General features: G+C 35.0%; 1 protein-coding gene across 1 annotated transcript; it reads left to right on the top strand.

The window, feature by feature from the left end:
• The first annotated feature begins 122 nt into the window (after positions 1-122).
• LOC128987673 (CDK5 regulatory subunit-associated protein 3-like) lies at positions 123-27,918 on the top strand. Its single transcript, XM_054408650.1, has 10 exons — positions 123-279; positions 1,123-1,297; positions 2,950-3,188; positions 3,881-4,145; positions 4,873-4,958; positions 5,507-5,566; positions 7,272-7,418; positions 9,182-9,363; positions 26,624-26,795; positions 27,817-27,918. The coding sequence occupies exons 1-10, from the start codon at positions 277-279 to the stop codon at positions 27,886-27,888; spliced, it is 1,401 nt and encodes a 466-aa protein (XP_054264625.1). The 5' UTR covers positions 123-276; the 3' UTR covers positions 27,889-27,918.
• Positions 27,919-27,938: the final 20 nt, after the last annotated feature.

Genomic DNA, 27,938 nt, shown 5'->3' with positions numbered 1-27,938 from the left:
TATTAAAACAGTCCACAGATAATCAAAGACATTTTTAGTTATACTACCTATATGTTAGCCATCGTCCCTCCCGTGTGTCCCACCGCTGATGTGTTGTGGCATTGGCATTTACTGACTTTGTTGTGGTTGTATAAACGTCATCTTTATTTGTAGGTTAAAGTTAATAAAGCTGTAAATGTAAAAATAAAAATAGGAACAATTAAAAAGAGTTGTGTTTGAATGTGAATATTCGACTGTAAACCGTAATATTAATTTCTATTTACAAAAACTAAGACAATGGTAAGACAACTAACTAATTGTTGTAATCTTTACTACGTATCTGCTTAGTGACATAAGTTAGGCATATTTAATACTTATTCAACTAGAAGGCTAAGTTTTAATAGGGTATAGTTTCTTAACTGGGCTATGCTAATATTGATTGAAACTATCGATTTGATGGTTAGTAAACCCCTCATGCGATTTTTTCACTATCAGCAAGTTTGGCTGGTTAGGTTAGGTTATGATAGTTTAATTTTATAATAGATATAGCCTATTTAAAAATATCGATTATTAATCAATATTTTCAATTCTATAGTTTCAATCGATATTAGCATAGCCCAGTTAAGAAACTGTACCCCTTGTATTTCCCCTATTTCGGGGCTAAGACAGTCCAAACCTTATTATATGACAGTTTCACTATTTAAGTACCAATTTGTCTCTAGGGGATTCATCGCCTTGTCATCTCAATTTGCGAATAGGTCTACATAGTGTGTTACTTGATACTTGTGTCCTTAACCCTTGACCGACAATGTTGGATAGATTGCGTCAGAGGCATTTTAACATACTATTTAAGACTTACATATTTATAAAACTAATATTTACAAACTTCAGGTACAGTTTCTTAACTGGGCTATGCTAATATTGATTGAAACTATCAAATTGAAAATATTGATTAATAATCAATATTTTAAAATATATCAAATTATAAAATTAAACTATCATAACCTAACCTAAGCGGCGACCGGTTTCAATGCCTATGCCATCATTGTCAAACAAGACGTAGAATCTTGTTGTAATATTATTTGAGAAGTAATCTGGAAGGCTACACACAAAATGATACTACTCTTATGAAAAAATTTTCAGGATCAAAACATTCCAATAGATATAAACACAAATAAATTACTCGACTGGTTGATAAGTAGACGAATCGTTAATGGTGAATGGCAGAAATCTATTCTACCTGTGAGAGAGAAGATCAACTCAGCCATCCAAGATATGCCTCAGCATCCGGAGATCGCCCAGTTGCTTTCAGGAGCTTGTGAGTATTTTTTGTCAAACATTCAATCAATAATGTTCCTGTCAACACCATAAATTGTTAATAGATTTAATGAAAACTAGACTTTAAGGTTTGGTCGATCTTATGAATGGAAAATCCGACTTGGTATAAAACCAAATTTTTCAGTGTTTATACTGCTTAGACCCAGCTACAGTAAAACCAATCAGTGGGAAATCAAGAGTTTTAAGACTCGGACGTTGGAAATGCACAGAACCGGACAAGTACAAGAGGCTGGCAGACAATGCTATGCTAGTAGTAAGATATAAAGCAGACAAGTTGACTTTACTTACCGGGTTCATAACGTCAAATGGCGTTCCGTGCCTTCTCGATTGGCTAGTCAGCCTATTGGATTTTTACTGTTGTCTGATAGTTGGTTGGTTCCTTCACCAGGCTCGATGAGTTAAACTTATAAAACTATTGATGAGATCATCTTGTCTCTATATAATATAACAAACTAAAACTCTTCTTGAATATACGAGTCTTTGCAGAAAAACACTTATTACAGCTACATTTTAACTCCCCTTTAGCAAATCCTGTAAGCAAGAGGTGAAAATGGCAGAACACCACACCTTTAAAATTCCCTGTGATTGCTGTCACACACGTTACGTTTTCTGATAGGCCACCAACATTTTTTTTTGTTTTCCAAGCAAAACGTGAACTGCAACAATGTTGAGTGGTGTCGCGGAGACAATATTCTAGACAATATAGAATAGATTTAAAAAAGCTATTTAGATATGAATTTGTGACTTATTTTGATGATGGATGTAACAACCTTAGACTTAGCTATCAGGGTGGTTGGAGGTATATGATATATATCCCCCTTTCCCCCTTAATCTGGAATTTGATGCGGGAGCTGCTATTGACTGTAAACAAGGCCAAAGGGGCAGTGTGAGGAGTGTACCTATTCAATTATGTTTGACGAAATTTTAAATACTTTTAAAGGAAACTATACTTTTGAGTTCTAAACCATCTAAAGGACAGTATAGGGATCAAACCAATCGCTTATTGTTCACCCCATGCAGCTTACTTTAAATGACAAGTGTGTGATTAAGTATTTCTAAGGTTGACTAATTGATTAGTTGGCAGGGCCGATTTACCGAATAGGCACGGTAGGCACGTGCCTAGGGCGCGAGGCAATTGGGTTTTTTGGGGAGCGCCAAAAAATTGGAAAATAAAATATTTTGTGGTCAGGTATATTTGCATATGATCGCGTTAAAACTCTGATAATCCCTCGCGGTCGTGTAGACATCACAATAATTGTCTCTCACGATTGCAGCAAAATTCTGACTATTTTCCGCTGTCGTGTGGACATAATTATCGTCTTCCATGATCGTGAAAATATATGAACATTTACACGTTTGTCTCGTCTCATTAACGCGGTCGTCAGGAGATTATCATCGTCTACCGCGAATGTGGCAAAATTCTGATCTTTTCCCGTGGTCGTGTATCTATGATGTATGGATGATCTATGATGTACCAACTAAAATGCATTTATATTAAAATAGGACACATCAGTATTATTTGTTAATTCTTCATGCAATTTAAGTCTAGGGATTGTTATTTAGCCACTATAGTATGTAAAATTGACCACTAAGTTACAAACAATTTATAACACTTTTCTTAATATTTTACAGATATAAACTACTTTCACTGCATTCGTATTGTCGAAATACTGAAGGAAACTGAAGCAGACTCAAAAAATGTTTTTGGCCGTTATGGATCACAGCGTATGAAAGATTGGCAAGAAGTGGTACGGATGTATGAAAAAGACAATTTATACTTAGCTGAAGCTGCACATTTACTTATTTCAAATGTAAAGTATGAAATACCCAACTTGAAGAAACAAGTTGCAAAATGTCATCAAAATCAACAGGTTAGTATATCTTTTAAATATTGCCAATTACAAAAATATGTACTGCTGTTTGAAGATTTCTTAGTTAAAAATTAATAAACTACCATTCTTACTACGTCATTTTTCCTAAATTTTAATAGACATTTTGATAGACCGTCCAAAAAAAGAATGGTGATGATAACAGGTCAGCTGGTTGATCACCTTACCTGTCATAACATAGTCACTAGGTTTTAAAGGCAAAGATGATGGCCAGATTGGTAGATGTGTGTATTTACAAGTCCTGTAACTTGAATAAAAAATATAATTTGAAATCTTAGCTTGATATTTCTGTATTATTATACTGTACTATTATAAATTACTATACAAAAATAATTTACTATACAAAAATAATTCTTAAGTGCCATCATCTACCTTTTTCATCTATGCTTGAGAACAAAAATTTCTATCCACGTCTACTTGTGTTTTTTAATCATGCCTTCTGCAAAAAGTTGTTACTAAAAAATATATTATTCTGTATAAAAACAGCCTACAATTGATTAGAAAGAGCACAAATAAATAATAAACTAAATAGCCTATTTACAAATTCTCTTGGTGATTTAAAGCATAAGTCAATAGTTAATTGAACCAATTTATAACCCAAATCATCATATGACTATTATAGAAAACAATCATGAAAAATTAGGTTTTTTGTTAATTTTTACTTTTTGAAATAGGATTGTGAGAAGAGAGCTGCTGAATATGTGAAAAATGAGAACTCTGCTCGAAATGAGCTAAACACAACGTACAAACAACTTGGCCTAACGGGTCGTAATGTAAAGAAAGAACTTGTAGACCGACTCAGCAAACTGCCAGAGATCTATCAGCAAGTGGCGGAAAACATTGCGTCTCTCCGTTCTGCCCTCAAATACTACTCTGCATTCTCACAATATGTGTTTGACAGAGAGACTAATGTTCTTCCACTTCTTACCTTTGTCAGTGGTTAGTATATGCACACGTTTCTTTCTAAAATAAAGAAATATGGAAAATATGTTTTTCCAACCTCGAGCCTAGGATAAAGAGACATGAGTGAGTACTACACAGATTGTGCCATATTAAACAGATGGAAATGCTTCCAGCAAACTAATTTAAAGGCTTTAGGAATCAAGCTTTCTCAAAAAGCTTGAGAAGAGCAGAGTATTGAGATACTCATTTGAAATTTCATGAAAATACCACTTGGGTACTCACACACCCATAGGAATAATAAGCTATGATTAACACGGTTAAGTGCTCTTTACATTTCATATTAGAGACTAGCTACATCCTGTGATCTTCCAAGAGCTTTAGCGACCAGGGTTGCCACCTTAGGTTAAGGAAAAATCGGGACATGGCCCCCCCTCGTCCCTGGATTAATATAGGCTTAAATACGGGCATAAGGAACCAAAATCGGGACTATTCCGACATAATTGGGAGGGGTGGCAACCCTGCTAGTGACATTAGTAATGATCCCAAAAAGTGTATCAGTTGAACTCCGTCCTTCAGGAGACCAAACTGACCTGTACCTAAAAGTTATTGTGTTTCAATACCTTGTATTTACTTACGATTTCAATCCTTTTTTCTTGTGGAGACGTTTTGACCTTTGGGCCATTGTCAGCTCCTTGTAATAATAGTTTACCTTGTATGTTGGCATCATTGGCGTCAGTTAATTTCATTATTTTTAACGTTATAGACAGAGGAAATGTTACAACATACGAGTGGCTTTTTGGAGAGAAACCTGCATCTGTAGAAGAGCCCCCAACTCCTAAATTTGATGATGTAAGTGTTAAAATTAAGGAATTGAATAGTAAAATGCTGCTGGCAAATTTCCATTGGTATGATTGGTTATAACTAAAGATTTCCTTGACCATATCAGATTTATTCCCTACTAGATGTGTGCCCGTTCTACAGACGTAGGGTCCGTTAGGGCTCTGTTTCTAATCAGTTGAAACCTTCTTTTATTCAGAACTCTGCATAATATAAAATTATGCGGTTTTTCTATTAGTATGACGATTAGATATCATATAATTTAATCCTTTTCCTTGGTATTCATCAACTATCCTTTTTTCCCCCCAAAAAAATGTTAATTTGGTTGAAAAGACCGATGTGTCCATTATTATCATTTTGGTCTATGCGCCCTCTCGAGGGTTAAGGAAATATTTTAGTAAATATTCTTTCAGACAAATTGAAATTCACTAACTCTGCAGGTTTGCTGGGGTAAGGGTATTTCAACTTGTATATAGAACTAGTTGTTTTACATCGATTAACAGTAACAAAAATTCAGTTTTATATGAAGATATCATTTTATTACAATATTTTTTCTCTAGGAACCAGAAGCTAAAGAGGAAGAGATAGACTGGGGAGATGTTGACAATAGTGTGAATTATGTAAGTATTCGAATTTAAGTATTTTTTGAAAGTGTTGAATCTTTTCTTTTGCAAGAGATGTAATTTTATTAGTATACTTTCTGGTTTTCTGTTTCCATTTTATAAGTTTATTAAAGTGTTACCCGAGAATGAGTAGTTAGTTCTGAAAATAAATACAAAAGAAGGTAGGTAAACGAGTATGGGTCATGTGTCATTAAAATAAAATTAGATAATTCTTTAACAGATAGCTTAACTTAAGCATAACTTAAGATTGCAAATGTACAGTATTCTGTGAAATATGAACTTAACAAACCTCAATTTATATTAATTTAAATAATTGTTAAATTGTACAAAGTTCCGTCTCAAATTCACCTCACAGAGACACAATGCTCCAATTTATGGCTTAAAACCATCTCTCTATTATCTAATAAACAAAGCACTGATATTAAAATTGTGTTTTTTTTTTACATTTCATGTATTTCATGTAGCTTGGTTAGTATTTGGATGGATGTCTGCATTTTGATTTCAGTTTTTACAACTCCTGCTTATTACTGTCTCAGTCACTGAGGTCTATTACAACACGCATTATATCACATTGTATTTTAATGAACATTTCATTATTAAGATTGGCAACACTGTTCATGCAAGCAGTTTAATTAACTTAAAATAAATTATCAACAAATAAATTATTTGAAAACAACATCTGTGACTGATGAAGATTAGAATGAAGCCAGAATGAAATTAAAATTAATGAAGAAAATATGTAAATCAATTCAAGAAAATTATTATAAAATTTGTACTCAAGAACTTTCAAAAAAATCACTAGTAGGTATATAACATTTTTATTTATCAAGATTCAAGCAGAACAAACAGTAAGTGATATTCCTTCCTTTTATTATAAAGACAGGAAATTCCAATTATTGAAGTGACAATTATCAACATGATCCGTCCTTTTATATGTTCACAATATTTATCAATACTACAGTAAACTTTTTCCTAAATTAAAACTTTGGTATTTCTATTTTAACCGTTAAGCAATTTTTTTTGTCAATCATAATTAGCCCTAACATAGTGGCCAATGGACCCAATTGGTCCATTTCACCGCTCACCCTAGAATGGCCATGGACCAATTTGGTCCATTTATGTCTAAAAATGGAAAATTCAAAATCTATACAAAATTCTTTTACTAAAACAAGTCTGATTTTTTGTGTACCTTCTTAGTTTATAACCTACAATCTACAATAGCCTAATATGTACTATATTATTATCACTAATTACACAAAAAAGTTGCGATTTTTCATATTTTCTTACATAACGCATGTAAAAAAAATATTTCTCCTATTTGGTATACATTTCTATGTAGGGAATTGAATTTATAACAAAAGGTTTATAATGGGTTTGGCTAAAAAATATACCCTTAGTAATAACAGGACTTTAATTTTGAAATTTTGTATTGGAAATTTGGATTTTTTTTATTTTGCAAAAAAGTTACCAACTCAATTTTTATTTAAGTATATTCAGATTCTCCTGGTCTTTTTGAATAAAATGAATACACATATTTATAGGTTTACTCCATATTTGTAATGTCTACAGATTTTTTAAAAAAGGTCCGCAAAATTGCCAAAAAGGTTTAGCCATCCCCCACTTCTAACATTGGCCACTGCTTAATGGCTAAAATAGATAAGTATAAAATTAAATGATCAGTCTTATGTTGATGTTTTGACAGGATATAGACTATGGTATCACCCTAGAAGAGAGTGGTATAGAAGTAGAGTGTGAGGAGTCCACAGCTGGAGTAGCCCGTGGTAAGAATGCTTTGTTACTACTGGACAATCCTGACACCAGGGAGGAGGTTATCAATCAACTGCTTGAGGTTAAGTACATTATAATACTAGAGATAGTGGCACAACTTGTTCAGAATAAGAAATTGTAACAAATTTGGGGTTTAGCCTATTTTAACAAAATTGGATTTAAATGGTATAGAAATTGTTTGAAATACACCTGCTTCTGTGTATGCCAAATGTTGCTTGTGCAGCAACTAGTTTTGACTTGTCATGAAGTCATCTTCAGGCTTTGAAGGATGTCGTAATTGCTTCATCAGAAGGCTGTCAATTCACATACAATACATTTAACATATAGACAGGAACACAAAACAATGAACATTAAAACCAAATTTATTCAGGCTGCCACGTTTGGATGTGATGCACTATAGCCGCAAGAGATGATCACGCCCCTCTCCATCCCCCTTGTGGTGGAATTTTTCTCTTTCTTGCGCCCTAAACTTCTGCATACAACATGAAAATAAAACTTCTTGCACCCCTGGGTCCATTTATTCAACAGCCCTGCGTACATTCATATAATAAACGGTACTCAACGCCCAAAGATGATGTTGATGAAAACATGAAATAAGTACTATTTTAGGGGTTAAGTACCTTGTTGCCATTGTAATCCCTGTTCGTCTGAATGGCTAGTGGTGGTGTCGGCACTCTTAAGGTGTCATGTTCAACCCCCATACATGAGGTTGTAAACAATTCTTTAAAACACACATAAGAGACACAAACATTAACATTTTTACAAAGAAATACTATATGGCTGTACAACTAACGTTCACGGTGCGGCTGCGGGTTTAGGGTGTAGTTTTAGACTGCTGTGTGTCTAGAGAATTGATTGAAGTGTTAAGAGTCTAGACCTACACCCTGAATGCACCGTGATCATAATTTGTACAGCCATACAGCATTTATTTGTAAAAATATTTATATTCTATGTGTTTTGAAGACTTTCTGACGACCTAGTAGGAGGGACAATCACATGGAAAAGACTTGACAATGACACCTTAAGAGTGTCAACTTCAGAAAACCAGGGATTGCAATGGCAATAAGGTATATTTAACTCCTATAATAGTAGCAATTTCATATTTCCTAAAATCAATATTAAAATAAGAAATGTTAATCTTTTTTAGACTCAGGATCATTTTTATACTTATAGATAAAAGTTTAAAATATCCTTAATACTGTCAGATGATCTTGTTTTTAGCAAATATCCCCCATACAGAATATTAGTGAATTCCAAAATATAGGATCTAAATTGACCAAATATACATACAAAGTTAAAGTCAAATGCAAATGTAAACATTTTTATATGTCAAGGAAATAAATTGATATCCACTTCCAAAACCTTACAACGTTGGGTTGTTGTTAAAGATCTACCTTTGAGTAAAATTTTAGCCCAGTCATTTAAGTACTTTTTGTGTTCCATCAAACACACATGCCTGTTTAATTTGTCAACAGTTTGATCATACTTGGTAGATCTTTGTCTATTTAATGTTGGAACTAATGACATAACAACTTGGTAGAAGTTTGTCTACCTAATGACATAAGAACAGCTATTATGTGCTGTAGTAGCTTGTGGGTAATGAGCTTCAAATCCCACCATTCACTAATGTTTTAATGTCTGTGCTAGTGCCATTTTTAGTTTTTTTACAAGAGGTCAATGTGGGAATAAAGTTGTTGAGTTTTTTTTGCTTTAACCATAGTGCTGTGTTCCTCTAGGCATAGCCTGAAATAATGTGTATAGTTGCTCTGGGCTAGCCTAGTGTTCTACGATGTGAAGGTTGTCTTAAAGAAAATTGTGTTGCAGCTGGAGTCATTCCTAAAGATTCGTCTTTTAGAGATGCAAGGTGAATCTGATCTACTGGTGATCAGTCAACTCAATGAGACAACTCAGAGTGTGGCGGCCATGCTGGACTGTGTGCAGCTTACCAAACAGCTGATTTTGGACCCAGCAACTCAACACTTGCACAACATCAAACATTCACTGAAGTAAGTAAAAATGAAAATGGGGTATGGGTACCATAATTAGTTTAAGAATGTTACCACACATAACCAACGACATGAAGTACATACACCACCTTAAAAGTCAGGCTGAACCAAAACTAATTCAGCCTTTTTTGCCCAACGACTTACAATGGATATGATAAACTGTTATCTTGTATCTATTATGGAATCCAACCTTCCAAGAGACGGGCAAACGGCTTTTCTTAAGGTTTGGCTCACAAAACCGAACAGGAGTCAGCAGCGGATGGCGGTCGCCGAAATGGCAGACGCACATGCCACTAAGGTGCTGGCACTCCAGCATCTGAGAGTCGGCTGGGTCAACTGCAGGCTCAGACGGAGAGTGGAAGTGAAGAGGTGTTTTAAATGCCTCTGTTTCGGCCATTCCTCCCGAAACTGCAAGGGACCCGACCGAAGCAAGAACTGCCTTCGGTGCGGGGAGGTCGGTCACGTCCGTAAGGACTGCCAAGTCGAGTCCTGTTTCCTTTGCAAAGAAAATGGGCTCGCTGACAAACACTTGAAGCATAAAGCTGGGTCTGGACAGTGTAGTGTATTCAAATCTGCACTACAGCAAGCGAAAGCCCTTTCACGAAGATAAGAATCCTTCAGTGCAATCTTGAGCGATCCAGGTCGGCTGACACACTTCTATGTCAGCTTGCCCTAGAACACGATGTCGACGCGCTCTTAGTCAGCGAACAGTACCAGTACCTGATAGGGACCCATCTTTTTGGTTCCCTGATAGTCTTGGTACTGCTGCATTCTGGGCGCGTAATGCAGCGAAAGTACAAGTACGGGGTCATGCGAAGTGCCGAGGTTTCGTTGGGGTTCGGTTACATTATTTTTGATGTCCTGGATGGTCATCAGAGACAAGTAGCCACGTTTCGTCAAGTGCCCGTTAGATGGAATATTAAAAAATTGGACGTGGCAAAATTCAATGAAGCCATCTTACGAGGAACAACGGTGGTTCCCCCTGCAACTAGCGTGGCTCACGCAGAGGTGTTAGTTACATCCATGATGGGACTAATCGTCTCGGCTTGCGATGAGTCTATGCCTCGCAAGAGATCCCGGTAAAATAAGCGAGCTGTGTACTGGTGGACTGCCGAGATTGCGGAATTGCGTCGGTCAGCATTGAGAGCCAGAAGGCTTGCTACCAGCGCCAGAGAACCTGTAGACAGACGTCGTAAGTCGGATGCTTACAGAGTGGCTAGGAGGTCTCTTCGTCGAGCCATCAACCGGAGTAAACGCAGTTGCTGGGAGACATTAAGGGACGATATCGATTCCAATCCGTGGGGCTTGGGTTACAAACTTGTAACCAAGAAACTTGGCACCCGCTCTCCACCTTCCGTCATGGATGGGGCCACTATTTCTTCTTTGATAGTTCAGTTCAGTTGATGGTTTCAGTGTAATGTTTTATGGTTTAGTATTTCAGAATGCACACTTGTTTATAAAGCCTAATGTAAAAAGTATCTTTGGTATTTTATTTTTGTAGTTTTATTTTTTTTTTATTCTTTTCTTTAGTTGTTGGTGCGGCCAAATCCTGCCTTGGGCATAAATGGCCATTGGAGTGAGTAAGTGAGTGTGTATAGTCTTTTCAAATAAAATAGTATAATTTTGTATGTTATTTTTCATTGAAAATTTATGGTGGGCCTAAACTAGGGTTATAATTTGAAATTCTAGATGAATCGTAGAAGAGAAGAGTATTGCTCTGGTCATCTCCTTGTTTCTTCTTTGATGGTTCAGCAACATCTACCTGTACAACAACAATTTTGAGTGACAGAGTCCAAAGGACTCTCACCCACTTGCCGCATTTTGATTCCTAATCCAATATTGCGCATGAATGTTTGACTAATACATGCATATAATGCTAAGAACCTCTACTGTACTCTAAAATAAAGGGACAGAGGACGTACTTACCATTGTTTAATATCTGCTGTGATCTCGTTCAATCCCGCACCCCACCGGAAACAAACATACCATCCATTTAACCAAAGATTAAAAAACTTTAAAGATGATGTAATGATTCCGAAATATTTTGTAAATTAAAAAAATACCTTTTCTGGTCAAAAACTTAAAATAGATATACTAAACTATGATCTTACATCCATTTTATGCATTTCATCTTCTCATAGAAAGATTTAGACTGGATTTATTTTACTGCAGTGTAAAGGGCAGAAAGGGAAAAAATACCTTATACCAAAGAATATCTACTGTTTTCTAAAGCAAAGGGACGGAGGGCGTACTTACCGTACGTTAATTTCTTCTTTGCTCTCCTCGTTCCATCAAGCACCCCACCGGAAACAAACATACTATACATTAGTATCAGATAAATTGTAACAAAATATATTTATCAGTACAAATTTTTAACTATTTTTTTAGTACTGGAAAGGTATGTTATGCTTGGCAATGGGTGAGAGTTTGATATATTAAAAAAAAATTAAAAAAGATTTAAGTTTATGACTAACTTATCTTCTACACTACACAATAGATCTAATATAAATTCACTGATAAATTAACCTTTTTTGTAGTTCCAAGATTTCAGGGTTTTCTTTATCCTTGGTCATTCTATATGGACTGTCTTCATTTTAAATCCAGTTTTTTTGTTCAATTTTAATTGCTTCGAGTTTTTAATCTTGCCTTTGCTGTGTATTTTTACATCAGAGGAGTCCACTTGTAAGATTACTTCTTGTTGAATTGTCTTCCTTACTATCTCTTGTTCCTCTTTGGTATCCTTTTCAAATGGTTGAGGAAAATCCATGTATTCTTGTCATAAAAATAGGAACAGATCAGATTTTCAGTATTTCATTCTTCCTTTCTTTCCTCTAAGCCGATGGGGGAATCCCTGTATGCTTGTCACGACTTAAAGTCGGATTCAAAGGACCCTAGAAAAGAAATTGCCGCACTTCTTATGTACCTACTCTAAAAATTGGGAGCCTAACATTCCTATTGTGTGAGGGAGTTTTAAGGATGTATTTTTGGCGTTTTTATAAAAACACTCTATAGGGAACTCGCAGTATTAGTGATATGCAGATAATCTGGGCAGAACCCTAGACACCACTGCATAAATATTAATAATTTAAAAGTGATTTTAAATGCAAAAGTTTTGTTTTACTAAAAAAAATTTTAAAGAAAATAAATTGATAACAAACTACTGGAAGCTGTTCGTTGTAATGTTTTATGGTTTAGTATTTCAGAACGCACACTTGTTTATAAAGCCTAATGTAAAAAGTATCTTTTTTATTTTATTTTTGTAGTTTTATTTTTTTTATATTCTTTTCTTTAGTTGTTGGTGCGGCCAAATCCCGCCTTGGGCATAAATGGCCATTGGAGTGAGTAAGTGAGTGTGTTTAGTCTTTTTAAGTAAAATAGTATAATTTTTTATGTTATTTTTCATTGAAAATTTATGGAGGGCCTAAACTATGGTTTAATTTGAAATTCTAGCTGAATCGTAGAAGAGAAGAGTATCGCTCTGGTCATCTCCTTGTTTCTTCTTTGATGGTTCAGCAACATCTACCTGTACAACAACAATTTTGAGTGACAGAGTCCAAAGGACTCTCACCCACTTGCCGCATTTTGATTCCTAATCCAATATTGCGCATGAATGTTTGATTAATACATGCATATAATGCTAAGAACCTCTACTGTACTCTAAAAGAAAGGGACAGAGGGCGTACTTACCATTGTTTAATATCTGCTGTGATCTCGTTCAATCCCGCACCCCACCGGAAACAAACATACCAATCATTAGTATTACATTTTGTCAATTGAAAAAATACCTTTTCTGGCCAAAAGCTTAAAATAGATATACTAAACTATGATCTTACATCCATTTAATGCATTTTATTTTCTAATAGAAAGATTTAGACTGGATTTAAGACTGATGGGGCAGAACGATTTGGCCTCAGAGAAATCTGTTTTTCCTCTAGCGAATGAAGACCATCATGCTTTGACACTAGGATTTAGGAATGTACCCACAAGTCAGGCTTGCTTTTATGCATTTCATCTTCTTGTAGAAAAGAATTAGTCTCCAAAGAATTACCTTAATTGTAACAAATACCCCCACCGCAGCAAACCTGCCGTCTAAGCGAATTTCCATTTGGCCGAATTGATTTTCAATTGATCTATTTAAATAACATTAGGTTTAACGAGTACCTAGGTTTGCTGCTACAAGGAAACTAATAAAGTAGTGTGTTTTTAGTAAAATATTGATAGCTTACTATAAAATAAATAAATTTGCCAAGTTTGATCAAAATATATCCATAAACAAGCAAACTACAACATTTTACAATATTCTCCCTAAGAATATCATGGGAATTTTAAATTTACCATTTTTTGTAGTTTTCTCGTAACCAATAACCGTACAAAAACACTTTGATATACTGAATTGTTTGTTTTTTTAAGCTCTTTAAGAAGGTTTAGAGAAAAATTTGGAAATTTTGTGTTTTGAGGGTAAGAAGTGAGAAAAACCAATTTTTACCCCATAAAACCCCCCATAAAACCCTGTTCCCATGGTCCGATCATGCTGGATCGCGAACTCATTCAAGTTTATCCCACCTTACACCTTCAAACCAAATTTCATCAAAATCGGATAAAAATTACTCAAGTTATCGTGTTCACGGACATATATATATATATATATATAAGACATAAGACATAAGACGTTTATTGATCTTTAGGCAAAATTACATGCAATAGATCTTGTCATGGATGCTTGAAATGCACAAGACAGTCATAAGTACAATAGTAAAACATGCTGACTAAAGCAAACATAAAAATAAGTGTACATTCTCAAAATTAAATAAGACTAGGTGAAACCCGTCGAAATCGACGGTCACTGTCTCTGTGCTCATTATTCATCTACGGAAAGTTAGATGTAGTGGAATATACTTGAAGTGAAGTTGGCTTTTACTCTTGAACTGTTAGGGACCTCCTCGTTTATATGGTTGTGCGGCTTCTTTGGCAACAAATAATTCAAATAACATAACAATGCGGCATTTCCAAAAAGCAATAAATACTGTAAATTGGCTGTTACGTAAATATTGACGTTTACATGCATTGTTAAACAACGTATCTTATAAAGGATGATGTGATCTAGTTTAAAAGGAATATGACCTTTCTGTCATGACAGTAGCTGCTTGAATAGTATTTACTCTTTGTGCCTTTTTTATAGCCAAAATGTCGTGTTATTTTAAATCATGTTAACAACCCAGTGAGCCACGGTCCGTAATATAGACCACTTAAAATAATTTGTCAAGATAGGTACCATTTTAGGTCAGGTTTCTGTGTTTGGATGTTATTACACACGATAAGAGCACAATAAACTTCTTCTGTAGATAAATAATCTGCTGGAGAAATATAAGCCGAATTATAAATGTCACAATGTGACTTTGAGCATTTTGTAACTATATGGGTACGCTACAAAGTATTTTCGAGGCTCCTGCTCAGTGCACTTTAAGAATATATTTTTAGAGATAAATTAAATGATTTTTGTTGCTGAGTAGCGTTACTAAACATGCACAACCCATTTCGTTACTCTAATAACATTCAAAGGCTCTCTAAGAGTTCAAATTCTTATTTGTATACTTATCTATATTAGGTTTTCATTAAGCTGAATTAACAACATCGAAGTAACCTCTATGAAAAAGTAAATTGCAGTTAACAGCTTAATGACTTTCTAAATCATGCACATATTTTTACATAAATATTATAAAATGTTTTATCCAGTGGCTGTAAACTACTATTAATTTAGCAAAATATGGACACTGCTCAAATGGGCAACGTGCCCTTCTGCACTTGTATAATTTTGTATTTCCAATGATTGAAAACATGTATAACAATAATCTCGTGAACCTCTGATGATCTGTAGAATAATATGATAAAATATAGGCAAAAGTGGGGGAAAAGGCAGACAACAACGCGTACAACAGATAATAGATAGTTCAATAAGAAATTACTGTAAGAGTTCTGTGATAAAAAGAATTTCCACTGATTTTGTAATGGAATGTTATATTGCAAAACATGACATGATACAGAAGAAAATAAATAATCAGAAAATAGCATTGCAAATACTTCTTTTAGACAATTTAGTAACTCCCAATAAATGTGTGTTGTTTAAAACACAATTGAAAAATCAACAGCTGTTTCATTAAAAAGTATTATCCACATGGTCAAAACATAAACAAATCTGTAGAGGGATCTTCAAAGGCTTTTGGGGCAGAGCCCTAAGGGAATTTACTTAGTTTTTCTTTTGATAACTCATCTACAGACCATGACCTTTCTTTTGACACCCCTACCAAGTTTCTACGCCCAGCCGTTCTCTCAAATTAGTGGAGACAAAGTTTCCAATTGAATTTCTAGTTTCCTCCATGTTAATCTTATGGGAAAAAATCCAACTTTGATGGCAAATCCTGCCCAAACTAATAAAGATATCAAAAAAAGAAAAACACTTTGCAAAACTACAGATCAGGGCAATTTTTTTGACACTTTAATCATCAAAATCGGTCCAAAAATGAGAGAGGAGTTCTGTTCACAAAAATCGGCTTAGCGTATTATATATATAGATTGGCTATTTTGGGGGAAAAAAAAAACTAAAAAACATCATGCAAAATTGATGGAGCTAAAATCTGCTTCAAAGTATTCTTTAAGGCTGTAGAAGGGCCTTACTATCAACCATGCATATATCACATTCTTAAAACTACCTAAGCTAACATGCTGAGCTGAAAAAGGCAAGCAATTGAAAAGGTCAATACCTGTAGCTTCGAAGGACGTGAGAACCTTGGTCAGTCTTGTGTAGGGTCTGCAGATTTTGTTTTGACCTCGTGTACCATGGTTGTGTACGTGCCTGTGGAGAATGAGAGTGTTTAGGTGCTTTTTGGTATGTAAGAGACATGCAAAAATGTACAAGTTGATTACAGTTTGAATTTTTTCCTGTAAAAAAATAGGTTTGCAGTGTGTATTTGTGTCAGAGTTTGTGATGATTCTCAACATCTTCTTCTGGGCTACTAACACACTACTTATGGAGCTAGAATTTCCCCAAAACATCAAACCATAGACAATTCTACTTTGAAAAAGAGAGAAATAAACCATTCTTAAGCAAACAGGGGATATGCAGACTTTTAACTTTCTAACTAAACATATTATTCGGTGTAGAGATTTACATAGGTGTTTGACATGCTCATGCCATGTTAGTTTCGCATCTATGTGCATACCTAGGAGCTTAACACACTGAGAGAATTCATTTTCTAAATTACCAGCACTGGTCAAAGTAAAAACAGCAGTTTGAGTTTTTTCCCTATTCATTAACAACATATTGGCTTTGTACCACTCATTTGCCTGATTAAGAATATTATTAGCAGCCACTGGGATTTCAGTAAGTACCAAATTTTTTGTGAGAAAGGTTACATCATCAGCAAATAAGATGGATTTACATTCAACATTTGAGGAAAGATCATTTATGGCTATTAGGAACAGTAGAGGGCCCAGTACCGATCCCTGTGGTACCCCGTACTTAACCTCAGTTACATTAGAAAATGAGTTGTTTGACGAAACTTTTTGGAGCCGATCACTGAGGTATGATTTCAACAAAGAATTTTGATTGCCAATGATTCCATAAAAATCCAATTTGTGCAAAAGAATATTACGATCGACACAGTCAAAGGCTTTTGACAAATCACAGAGGACTGCGCCTGTGGGATTTCCGCTTTCAAAGCCAGCAAGTACGTGACTTATGAACACTTCGACTGCATCGATCGTAGATCTACCAGGCCTGAAACCATACTGACAGTCAGTAAAAAGGTTATGTTGTTCAAAAAAGTTACTTATTTGATTTTTTATTACAGTTTCAAAGACTTTTGAAATAACAGGGACCAGAGAAATCGGCCGGTACCCTCCTGGATCACTCCTGCTACCTTTTTTGTACACAGGCACAACTTTAGATATTTTCAGTTTGGATGGGAAAATCCCCTCATTTAGACTGGTATTAATACATAAAGCTAAAGGTACAGCTACTGATTCCATTAAGGCTTTTAAAAGGACTGATGATATGTCATATACATCACAGCTTCTAGATGACTTCATATCTTTGATAATCTTTAGAACACTCTGGCCACTCACTGGAGTCCACTGTAGGTTGACAGGAGGTTTCTTCAGATGGTCAGTTAGCAGTTCACCAGCGGTCACGTCTGTGGGTTCGATGCTCTCTCGAGTCTCCGTCACAACCCTCTGGAAGAAGTCACTGAAAGCCTCTGCAGATGGCTGGGGATGGACAAAAGCTGAATAGGTCCCACTCTCTTCCTTGACTACTTGCCAGGCTGCTTGGCACTTATTTTTTGCAGCATTAATGAAGTTGGTGTTGTGATCCTTCTTAGCTTTAAGTAACATGGACTTGTATTCCTTGCTTACTATTTTGTATTGATTTTTGATAGCTTCCTCACCAGTAGAACGGGCACAGTCGAGTAAGAGCAAAAGGTAGTTCCTCATACGTGCAAGTTGTGGAGTAAACCACTTCTTTTGCTTTGATTTCCTGTTGAGCGAAGATCTAGTCTTCAATGGTACAAATAGGTTTAACCAGTACATAAATATATTGTGAAATTTGTTATACCTGTCCTCTGCGTTCAGACCGTGGAGTTCAGCATACCAATCAATGTTCTCGAGGCATTGCTTGAGATCATAAAGCTTCAGGTCGTCGAATGGCCTATAGGTTAGAATGGCATTCGAGGGAGGCTCCTCGTTTTCACACAGAGTTGCATTTAGGTTAGGCCTATTAATTTTGACACTTAGAAAACAGTGATCGGATATTGGCCAGTCATGCACATCAACCGAGTAGTTAAAAGGTTTAATATTAGTCAGTATATAGTCTATGCATGCATTTGCCCTTGTAGGTCTGTAGTTGGTGCAATAGATATCCGCCGATCGGAGAATATCATGAAGCCTGAGCGTGTTAGGCTGTTGTCCAGATGCTTCGATGTTCAGGTCACCGCATATTACTATATCTTGATCATATTTTGTCAAAAAGTCCAGTAATAAGTCCAGTTTTTGAAAAAATACAGTATCACTACTGCCACTGGGTTTGTAGAGTGAAACAATAATAGTGTTCCATGTCTTAAGCCTAATGGCACAGGCTTCAAAATTTCTCTCTACACAGAACTTACTAATGTCTATCTCCTTAAACTCCGTATCTGGAAGAACATATATCGCTGCTCCTCCATGTCCAAAACACGAGCGAACATATATTGACGCCAACTGATAGCCTGAGATATTATAGAGTAAATAGTTATCTGCGGCTAACCAATGTTCAACTATACACAAGATGGTATACAATATAGGAAGAGCCACCATTTCAATGTCTATAAGCTTGTTGGTAATACACTGCACATTACCGTACAATATTCCGAGCGTTGGTTTATTATTTTGTACACAAGTTGCTTGCGTCGATTCCGAGGAAACGTTACTTAGGCTTGTCGTTGGCTTCCTAAAAAAACCTTAGATCTCACAAAACGGCTTGATTTCTTTTGAATGAATTTTTTAATAAGTGTTCCTTCCGGCCAAAACTCAGCGCACAATACTTTGTCCAATTGTAAGGGTTCCACTCCTATTTTGAAAGACCTATAGCTATTGTAACGAGTCGAGATCTCCTCACAGCATGCACTTTCTATTCCGTTATCAGCCAAGTAGTCATTAACTAAAGAATTATTTACAGAAACGTCTAGTCTAGAAATAAAGATCCAGGATTTATTAACTGCTTTGTTGAGACGTAGGAATTGGCTAACTCAGGAACTTGCTAACTCGGTCGTGTGGCGGAACTGGCTAACTCTGGAACTGGCTAACCGTCTCAGTCAGGAATTGGCTAACTCCGGAACCCGCTAACTCGATTTTGTCTCGCGGCGGAATTCGCTAACTCTGGAAGTCGCTAACCCGGCCGCGCCCACTGCTCGGAACGTTGCCAACCTTGTACGACAAAATAATCGTACACTGCCGTATTTCAAAATGTCAGTGTCTATAAAGATACAGTAAATGTTATTTTTGTTGTTATCAATTCCACTTTTAACAGATAACTAGCCCAAAGTAATTAAAAGACAATTAAAAAATCATGAAAAAGTGTTTTTTATTAAACTGTACAATGACCAGTTAAATGTTTATGATTTCGATCTTAAATATAAATGCCATCAGTATAAAAGAAAATAATAGAATATGAAAAATATTCAAAATTTAGTTTAATTGGTAATAAATAATTAAACCTCTACGAAAATAAGCTAAAATACACGCAAGTTCTTAAACACGGAAAACAGATTTAATTGTAATGTCGTAATAAACCAAAACCATTAATTAATACAGTCATCAACCATCGTAACTTTCATAATTAATTCATAGATTTTAAATTAAATGTTCGTCGTTGAACCGTCCAACTTACGTGTACAAATATGATGACATAGACTAAGTTTTTATCTAGGCCTAATAGTTTGAACCAAAGCATTGTAGGCCTACTAGTAAATAGTTGCCTAATTCTAAAATGTGTTGAATTTTTTAGCAATAATGTTACATGTTTTAAAACAGTTTTTAGATTGTACACCTAAGCACCACTAGTAAAAAATAGGAGAAGATATAATATTCATATAATAAAACGTGACAGGGTTATTTTAATTCACGATTTTTAATAAACTAATTGACGGATTTTCCTGATTTGAGTGTTGGGTTTCCTTTATATTGCTTTCACAAACGATATAAACTATACCAAGCCATTGCTCGGTTCACCGTTCCCCAGTACTGAGCTACACAATAGACAATAGCTTTGTTTTTGGATAAGATAGAATCAGCCTGGAAAAAAACTCCAGACTTTTAAAAAGTAAGCCTACTGAAAGACGTAAAATTAATATTAATTCAACAAAATTAAGAGGATGACCCGGGTTCTACACTAATAGCCTACGATAAAAGAAATGTGCATTTTTATCTTTTTCATACCAATAAGCTACTATTTAAGTAAGAAACCCACATATAAAACATACTCCCTTATATTAGTACATTTCTCATCCTTATGGATGATCTGAAGACAGTTGTATTGTTAGTTCTGTCCGGTGTACTGTCTTTAGAGGTCGTGTTTTGTTTACAATTGTTTCTTGTTTTCAGTAATTTAAAACCTCGTTTAACCAAATAAAACGTTCTAATCACAACTAATAACACGTCCCCTAGTTATATAACCAAACAGTAAGGAACAAATCATGAAGTTAACTATAAAATAATAGAAACACAATTTTGTCGACACTAGCGATCAGTGTCACCGGACATGAACTAGACACGAAAAACGAGCTTCAAAGTTTACAATGGGATGTAAAGTTTACTTGTGTTGGTTAGTCTATGGTAAGACCATAGATAAAACATACTCCCTTAGTAGATTTCTCATCCTAATGGAACAGCTGAAGACAATTTTATTGTTAGTCCTGTACGTTTTATGTAGAGGTCGTGTTTTGTTTACAATTTGTTTCCCGTTAATACAGTAATTTAAAACTTCGTTTAACTAAATAATACGATCTAATCATAAACAATAAATTGTCCCCTAGTTATTTAACCAAACAGTAAAGCACAAATCAAGAAATTAACCCTAAAATAATAGAAACAAAGTTTCGTCGACACTAGGGCCCAGTGTGGCGTACATGAACTAGACATGAAAAACGAGCTTCAAAATTTACAATGGGATGAGAAGTCTACTTGTGTTGGTTAGTCTATGGTAAGACTATAATGCATTTTCCACCCTAATAATCATAAGAACTTCTCTGTGGTTAAACATACTTCTAAATATATTTATTTTATCGACTACGTTGCTCTTACTCCTAATTAACCGTAGGATACGACATTATGGTGCCGATACGATATAGGTACTACACTTTCGGCAACACTGGCCATAAATATTCGTGCTTGGCTCCCATTGGACGGCCCGCGAGGCTTCTGATTGGGAGTTAGCGAGTTCCGCCGAGGGACCGAGTTAGCGACTTCCGTACGAGGACGGAATTCGCTAACCCGGCTCTAGAGCGGGTTAGCGGGTTCCGGAGTTAGCCAATTCCGAAACCGAACAAGTTAGCGAGTTCCTCTCATCAACCAAATTTGAAGATAGGGCATTTAACATGGGGTTAGCGAGTTCCAGAGTTAGCCAATTCCGCGGACCCGCTTTGTTTTTGACAACAGTCTTCAGATTTCCAACAGCACTAGATTTTGTTCCTATGATTGGGACTTCAGTCTTCTTAATAGGCCTATTACTTACAAGTTGACTACTATCCTTAGACCTATGCCCACTCTCAGTTGAAGGGTTGATTTGAGATATAAATCTATATATATATATATATATACATATATAAAAATTTGAACGAATGGTGTTTTTGGCCTCTGGGGACATTAAAATGAAAAAGTAAATCGGTCCCGGGCCTAAGTCTTACCATGAGACCTACGGTAATAGCTACTTCCCTATAGGGAAATTCGCTAATAACCTCTACTGTACTCTAAAAGAATGATTCAGAGGGTGTACTTACCATACTTTAAGATCTGCTGTGATCTCCTCGTTCAATTCTGCACCCCACCGAAAACAAACATAATTTACAAAAAATATGATACTTTAAAGATGAAGGAGTGATTCAAATATATTATCAATAATAAACACAATTGTTGCCTAGTAACTTAAAAACTTAATAAACTAACTTATCTACATATATTAATTATTGGCAAGCATGTTTCTTTAAAACCTTTTTTCTCAGCCTGTCTGTATCGCAGGGGAAATCTTTGCATACTGTTAGAATGATATTTTATGTGCAGAATCCCTTTATAAATTAAAATATTAAAAATCATTAACTTCTGCTATACTCTAAAAGACAGAGACAGAGGACGTACTTACCATTGTTTAATATCTGCTGTGATCTCCTTGTTCAATCCCGCACTCCACTGGAAACAAACATATCCATCAGTATCAGTTATGACCCAAAATTATACAACTTTAAAAATATGTAATGATTCAAATAAATTTTGGAATTTAAAATCAGCCTTTTTGCTCAAAATTGTAGATACTAGTAAACACGTTGCTCGAAATCGAGCAATTGAAAAGAAGTAAAGTAGTTATTTAAAAACAAATAAAAGTCATCATAATTTCCGATGAGTTTAAAAGACTTTGAAATGAAAAATAACAGCAATTAAAATATACAGCTGATCAAAATGTAAACAATCATGTTCTTCATAAGGATAACATGGGAACTTTAACAGCCACTGGGGCAGAGCCCAAGGGACTTTTTCAAAAATGAAAGGTCAGTTTGCAAATCTACGCGACACGCTCTTTCCAATGAGACGTCAATGGATAAAATCGGTTAAGAAATGGCGGAGGAGTTCATCCGACAAAGTTTCATGTAGCGTATTAATTATATAGATATGTATGATCTTTTACACATTATATTTTATCCATTTCATCTGCTTGTAGAAAAGATTTAGTCTCCAATTCATTTACGCATTACATTAATTGTATCAAAGAACACCTCTACTTGTGCTCTAAAACAGTGTTTCCCAACCTCTGGTACGAGTACCACTAGTTGTAAGCATGGGCAACTATTGTGGTATGTGGTGAAGTTTTAAGTACAAGGATTATACATTAGGATTGTTTGTGGGGTACGTCAGCTCATCAGTAACTGTGTGCAAATACTTAGTTGCCATTAAGTACATGTTATACAGGCCAGGTCAATGGGATAAAATACAATTCATAGTTCAATGTATATGTACGGTACAGAGTCAAATGTAAATAGGATGATCATGCTTTACTAATCAACTAATAGGCTATTACTGGTTTTTGTTTTTATACAAAATTATTCGAGATATATTCATAATGATGGCAATAATATTGTTGATAGTCAAGCAAACATGTTGAGCAAGGGCCAATAAAAAATAATTAGGGCTTGTTAGTCTTAAGTTGAAATGAAATAATAAAGTTGAAATGATCTAGATAGCAACTCTTGCTCCCGGTACCATTCTAAGTAATTTACTGAGGTATTCATCAATAATTGTGAAAATATGATATTTCTACAATATTCTAGGAAAAAGAAAATAGTATCACACTCTGTAAATGGCTCATTCTACTATTTGCTTTTATAATTTTACAAATTGGGTATATATTGGTCAATAAACGTGGGATGTCTACTTCAGTGTCCATAAATCAATGTTGTCAGTATGTAAAATAATATTTTTGTATTGTACAGTGGTTCGTCATAAAAAAGGGTTAGACAAAACTACTCAATAGAAAGGGACAGAGGGCGTACTTACCATAATTTAATATCTACTGTGATCTTCTTATTCAATTCCGCACCCTACCGGAAACAACCATACCATACATTAGTATCAGATATAACAAAAATGATGTGGCTCTAAAGATGAAGTTATGATTCAAATTATATTGTCAATTAAAACAGCCTTTTTGCTCATAAAATAGGTATACCAAACTATGATATGGCATATTTTGATGCATGCCTTTTGTTATTATGTCTTATGAAAAGATTAATAGTCTTCAGTTAGTCCACTCTTGTAGTAAAACAATCTATTTAGAGCTATACAAGATGTACCAAAGAATCTCTACTGTATCTATGAACATCATATACTAAAACAAAGCTAAGAGCGTGTACTTACCATACTTAGGTATAATTTTAGTATCAAATGTAACGAAAAAATGTAACTTTATAGATAAAGTTGTCATTCAAATAAATTTTTCCAGCCTTTTTGCCTAGCAACCTCAAATACAACTAAACAATTATCTTACATATCTATTTTATTCATCCCATCTTGTTGGAGAAGGCATTTAATTTTCAGTAAAAAAAAAACACATTTCTTACACCATTTTAAATTTTGAAGCTCATTTTCTCGTCTAGTTCATGTCCAACTGATGGGCAAACTCAGACCCACACACACACACACACTACTCTAGTGGCACTGAACTCTAGTATCAAAAAATGTCGTTTCTATTATTATAGGGTCAATTTCATGATTTGTGCTTCACTGTTTGTTAGCCTATATAACTGTGTCCTAGGGGACGAGTTATTGTTTATGATTAGATCGTTTTATTTGGTTAAACAAGGTTTTAAATTACTGAAATAACAAGAAACAATAATGGTTTACAAAACACGACCTCAAGTGCACCGGACAGAACTTACAATAAAATTGGCTTTAGCTGTTCCATAACGATGAGATATCTACTATGAGAGTATGTTTTATCTCTGGTACCTAAAACTATAGTACCTAATACAAATTCTTTGAGAATTATGTAAAAGGTATCAAATAGCCTAACCTCTAATGTGCTCTAATAGAAAGGGACGGAGGGTGTTTTAAATATGATTTTAAAACTGCTGAGATCGAGATGTACTTTACTTCCGCAACCTACCAGAAATAAACATACGGTACCTACTACACATCAGTATACAGTAGATACATAAGAACATGGTGTTATTGAAATGAAAAATATATCTGTTTTTTTTTCTTGATTTCAATACCTAGGGGACAGAGAAGAACATAGAGAAACGTTTGTGAGACCAGTTTTTAGGCATATATGCCTAAAAACTGGTCTCACTAGATTTGAGCTTGCTAGGTGTGCATGTTATTCTCCTTTTCCTTAAGTGCACATTGCACCTTGCACTTATTATTCTTATACAGATCAAATTTGTTATTTATACTTAAACTCAAAAACTACAACACATTACCTGTAACACATACATTCTTAACCTACAATGTCTAGTGATTTAATGCTAAAACTATACTGACCTTAAAGCTACTATAACTATTAGGCTAAATAATATGTTAATCTAAACTCACATGCAGTACATCTTCTTGTCATGAATTTTAAATATCAAATGGCTTAAATTGTTTCCATGGTAATTTAATTTTAATCATAGTGAACTGCAAATTACAATAATAAAATATCCCACTTTAAACTGTTGTTATGGTGTCCTTTATAACCTCAATGATAAAACAGGGAGGGCTATTATTACACTCATCCTACTAATATTATAAATGAGAAAGTTTGGATGTATGGATGTATGGATGTATGGATGTATGTTTGTGACAAGTGAACGCGAAAAATACTGGTCGGATTGGGCTGAAATTTGGCATGATGGTAGCTCACATTCCCGATTAACATATAGGCATATTCTTATTTCAAAAATCCTTTCGGGCTCCGCCCCAGTGGCTCTGGAGTTTCCCATGTTAACCTTATGAGAAATGGAATTATTGAATCTTAACAGCTGTTTCAACTAAACAAGTTGGTTCTGTTCTATGATGTTCAATAGCATTAAAGTTCCAAGGATTACCAACAGGGTGCAGCACTATTATTTCTTTTACATTTATGACAACAGCTAATTTGCAACCAAAAGGTGAGTGAGCGGAGCGAACGAACTTCAACCTGGAGGCGATCGAGTTAGCGTAGCGAACGAGCTAACCTGAAGGCAAGTGAGCGCAGCGAACGAGCTCCAACCTAAAGGTGAGTGAGCGTAGCGAACGAGCTCCAACCTAAAGGTGAGTGAGCGTAGCGAACAAACTTCAACCAGGACGTGATTGAGCCATGCGAACGAGATAATCTTTAAAATTAAGAAGTTAAACGGGGCAAAGCCCGCGGGTTACAGCTAGTTTTATTATAAATGTGCATATTATGTATGTATGTGTGTGTTTTATTATGTATGTAGGCACTTACAATCACAAAAATTATGATTTCAATCAAATTTAGTACAAACATATAACCGAAATCCATTGAATAAGTTTTGGTACCACGCTTTTAAGAAAATAAAACTCAATAAAATTCTACATGAAAACATAAACAATAAAATGTAAATAAATATAAAACTATCAAATCAGCTGATAATTTGCAACTAAAAAGTTTATTCAAATGTAGGAGTTAGAAATACAATATTTTTTGTCCTGTGCCCAAATCTCTTCAAAACCTTTTTCCACCAATAAATTCTTAAAATATAAGACCCTTACAACTTTGCTGTGCAAATATTTTTTTGTTTGCTTTTGTGAATTCTGGAATTTAAAGTGAGGAGAGTGGATATGTTACTCACTGTCTTTTCTTTAATGAAATTTAATCTAACACTGCTGAGGGCTGACAAGGGCCACTTGGCCGAGTTATTTCAGATCTTGTATGATCCATAACTGTTAACAAACAAGAGCGTTAAATATATTTAAGTTTTTACATTATAAATATTTATTTATTTTCTATAAAATGCTTAAATTAGTTTTTTTTTCACTTTGCTAGGTACGTGGACAGTTTAGCCTCTAGCGTGGAGCACAAACAGGGCCTGGTAACCAAGATGGCCGCCAGTCAGGAGGCTGTCATGGCTAGGGGCCGAGAGGCAGGCGCTGAGGCTCAAGATTTGCAGGTCAAACTGAAACTGGTCATCAGTAAGACCAAAGAGCTTCAAGCTCAGGTTTGTATCTGATTAAAATCAAATTAACTTTACAAAGTTTTATGTATCTTTATCTTAACACTTTGACTAAACTTGGGCTGCCGGCTTCCCATAGCCGTCCTGCGGGAAATGCTCAATGGATCTCTGCTTCGCAATCAACTGCACAAATAAGTTGAACGTTTATTAAATAAGATCTGTGAGTATTAACACAAGAGCTCATTGTGAGCTCAGGCTTGGTCAGAGGAGAGCAACCAGTTTATGCACGTGGAGAAATATTCTTCTCAATTTGCGTTGTGCTATCCGTGGGATCTGTCGTCTTTCAGCCATACCCTTATTTTTACGTGTTTGTAGAAGACAAAGTGTACATATTTTCTTGTACTATCGTAGTTTTAATGTAATTAATTTAGTCACATAACAGTTAAATGTGGCACGTTCTAGAGTGTTTTTGTTAGTGAAGAACTTTAACAATGCTCATGTGAACACTTACGTACTTCATGGGGAAACTTCCTTGGTGCTTATGAGTGACTTGTGTCCCATAATTTGATGACTTCCTGCTGAGTTTATGTTTACAGTATTATTTTTTGTTAATGAATAAGTATTCTGTATTCAATATAAATTTCATTATAACAAATTCAGATCCGCCTAAAAGATTTTTATATTCTATTAATAGTCAAAGTGTTGATAAACGATGACTACCAATTGACTGTATTATAAACAATTGTGTTTTTTTTATGATGCCTCGTTTTTGAGCTGGTGATAGTATTTGAATAAATTACCTAAACTTGAAGTCCATCTCTACTGTATCTTGTTAATATATGATTTTTCCAGATAGACTCTATATCTTAACATTTTGGACTAAAAACAAATTAAAGAAATAATCATAGCCGTTAGTTCACAAGGTTTGTCACTAATATTCTCTTCCACCAAATTAAGAAATTCAATTTGTTTCTAATTACAAATAAACATTATTCTTAAGTTTTGTTTACTACAGTTTTGTTTACTACAGTTTTGTTTGATGCAGAAAATTCACATTGTGTTTCAGATTGAGCAGGACATTTCCAAGAAGTACAAAAACCGTCCAGTTAACTTAATGGGAGGAGTGACAATGATATAGTGCAATAAAAACGTCATATTTTGATGAAAACTTTGGTTTTTGTTTATACC

The sequence above is a fragment of the Macrosteles quadrilineatus genome, unplaced genomic scaffold (genome assembly GCF_028750875.1).
Source record: "Macrosteles quadrilineatus isolate MER2022 unplaced genomic scaffold, UCM_ALF_1.0 Scaffold_2__2_contigs__length_208266976, whole genome shotgun sequence".
NCBI lineage: Eukaryota > Metazoa > Arthropoda > Insecta > Hemiptera > Cicadellidae > Macrosteles > Macrosteles quadrilineatus.
This window is presented reverse-complemented; position numbering and strand designations above follow the sequence as displayed.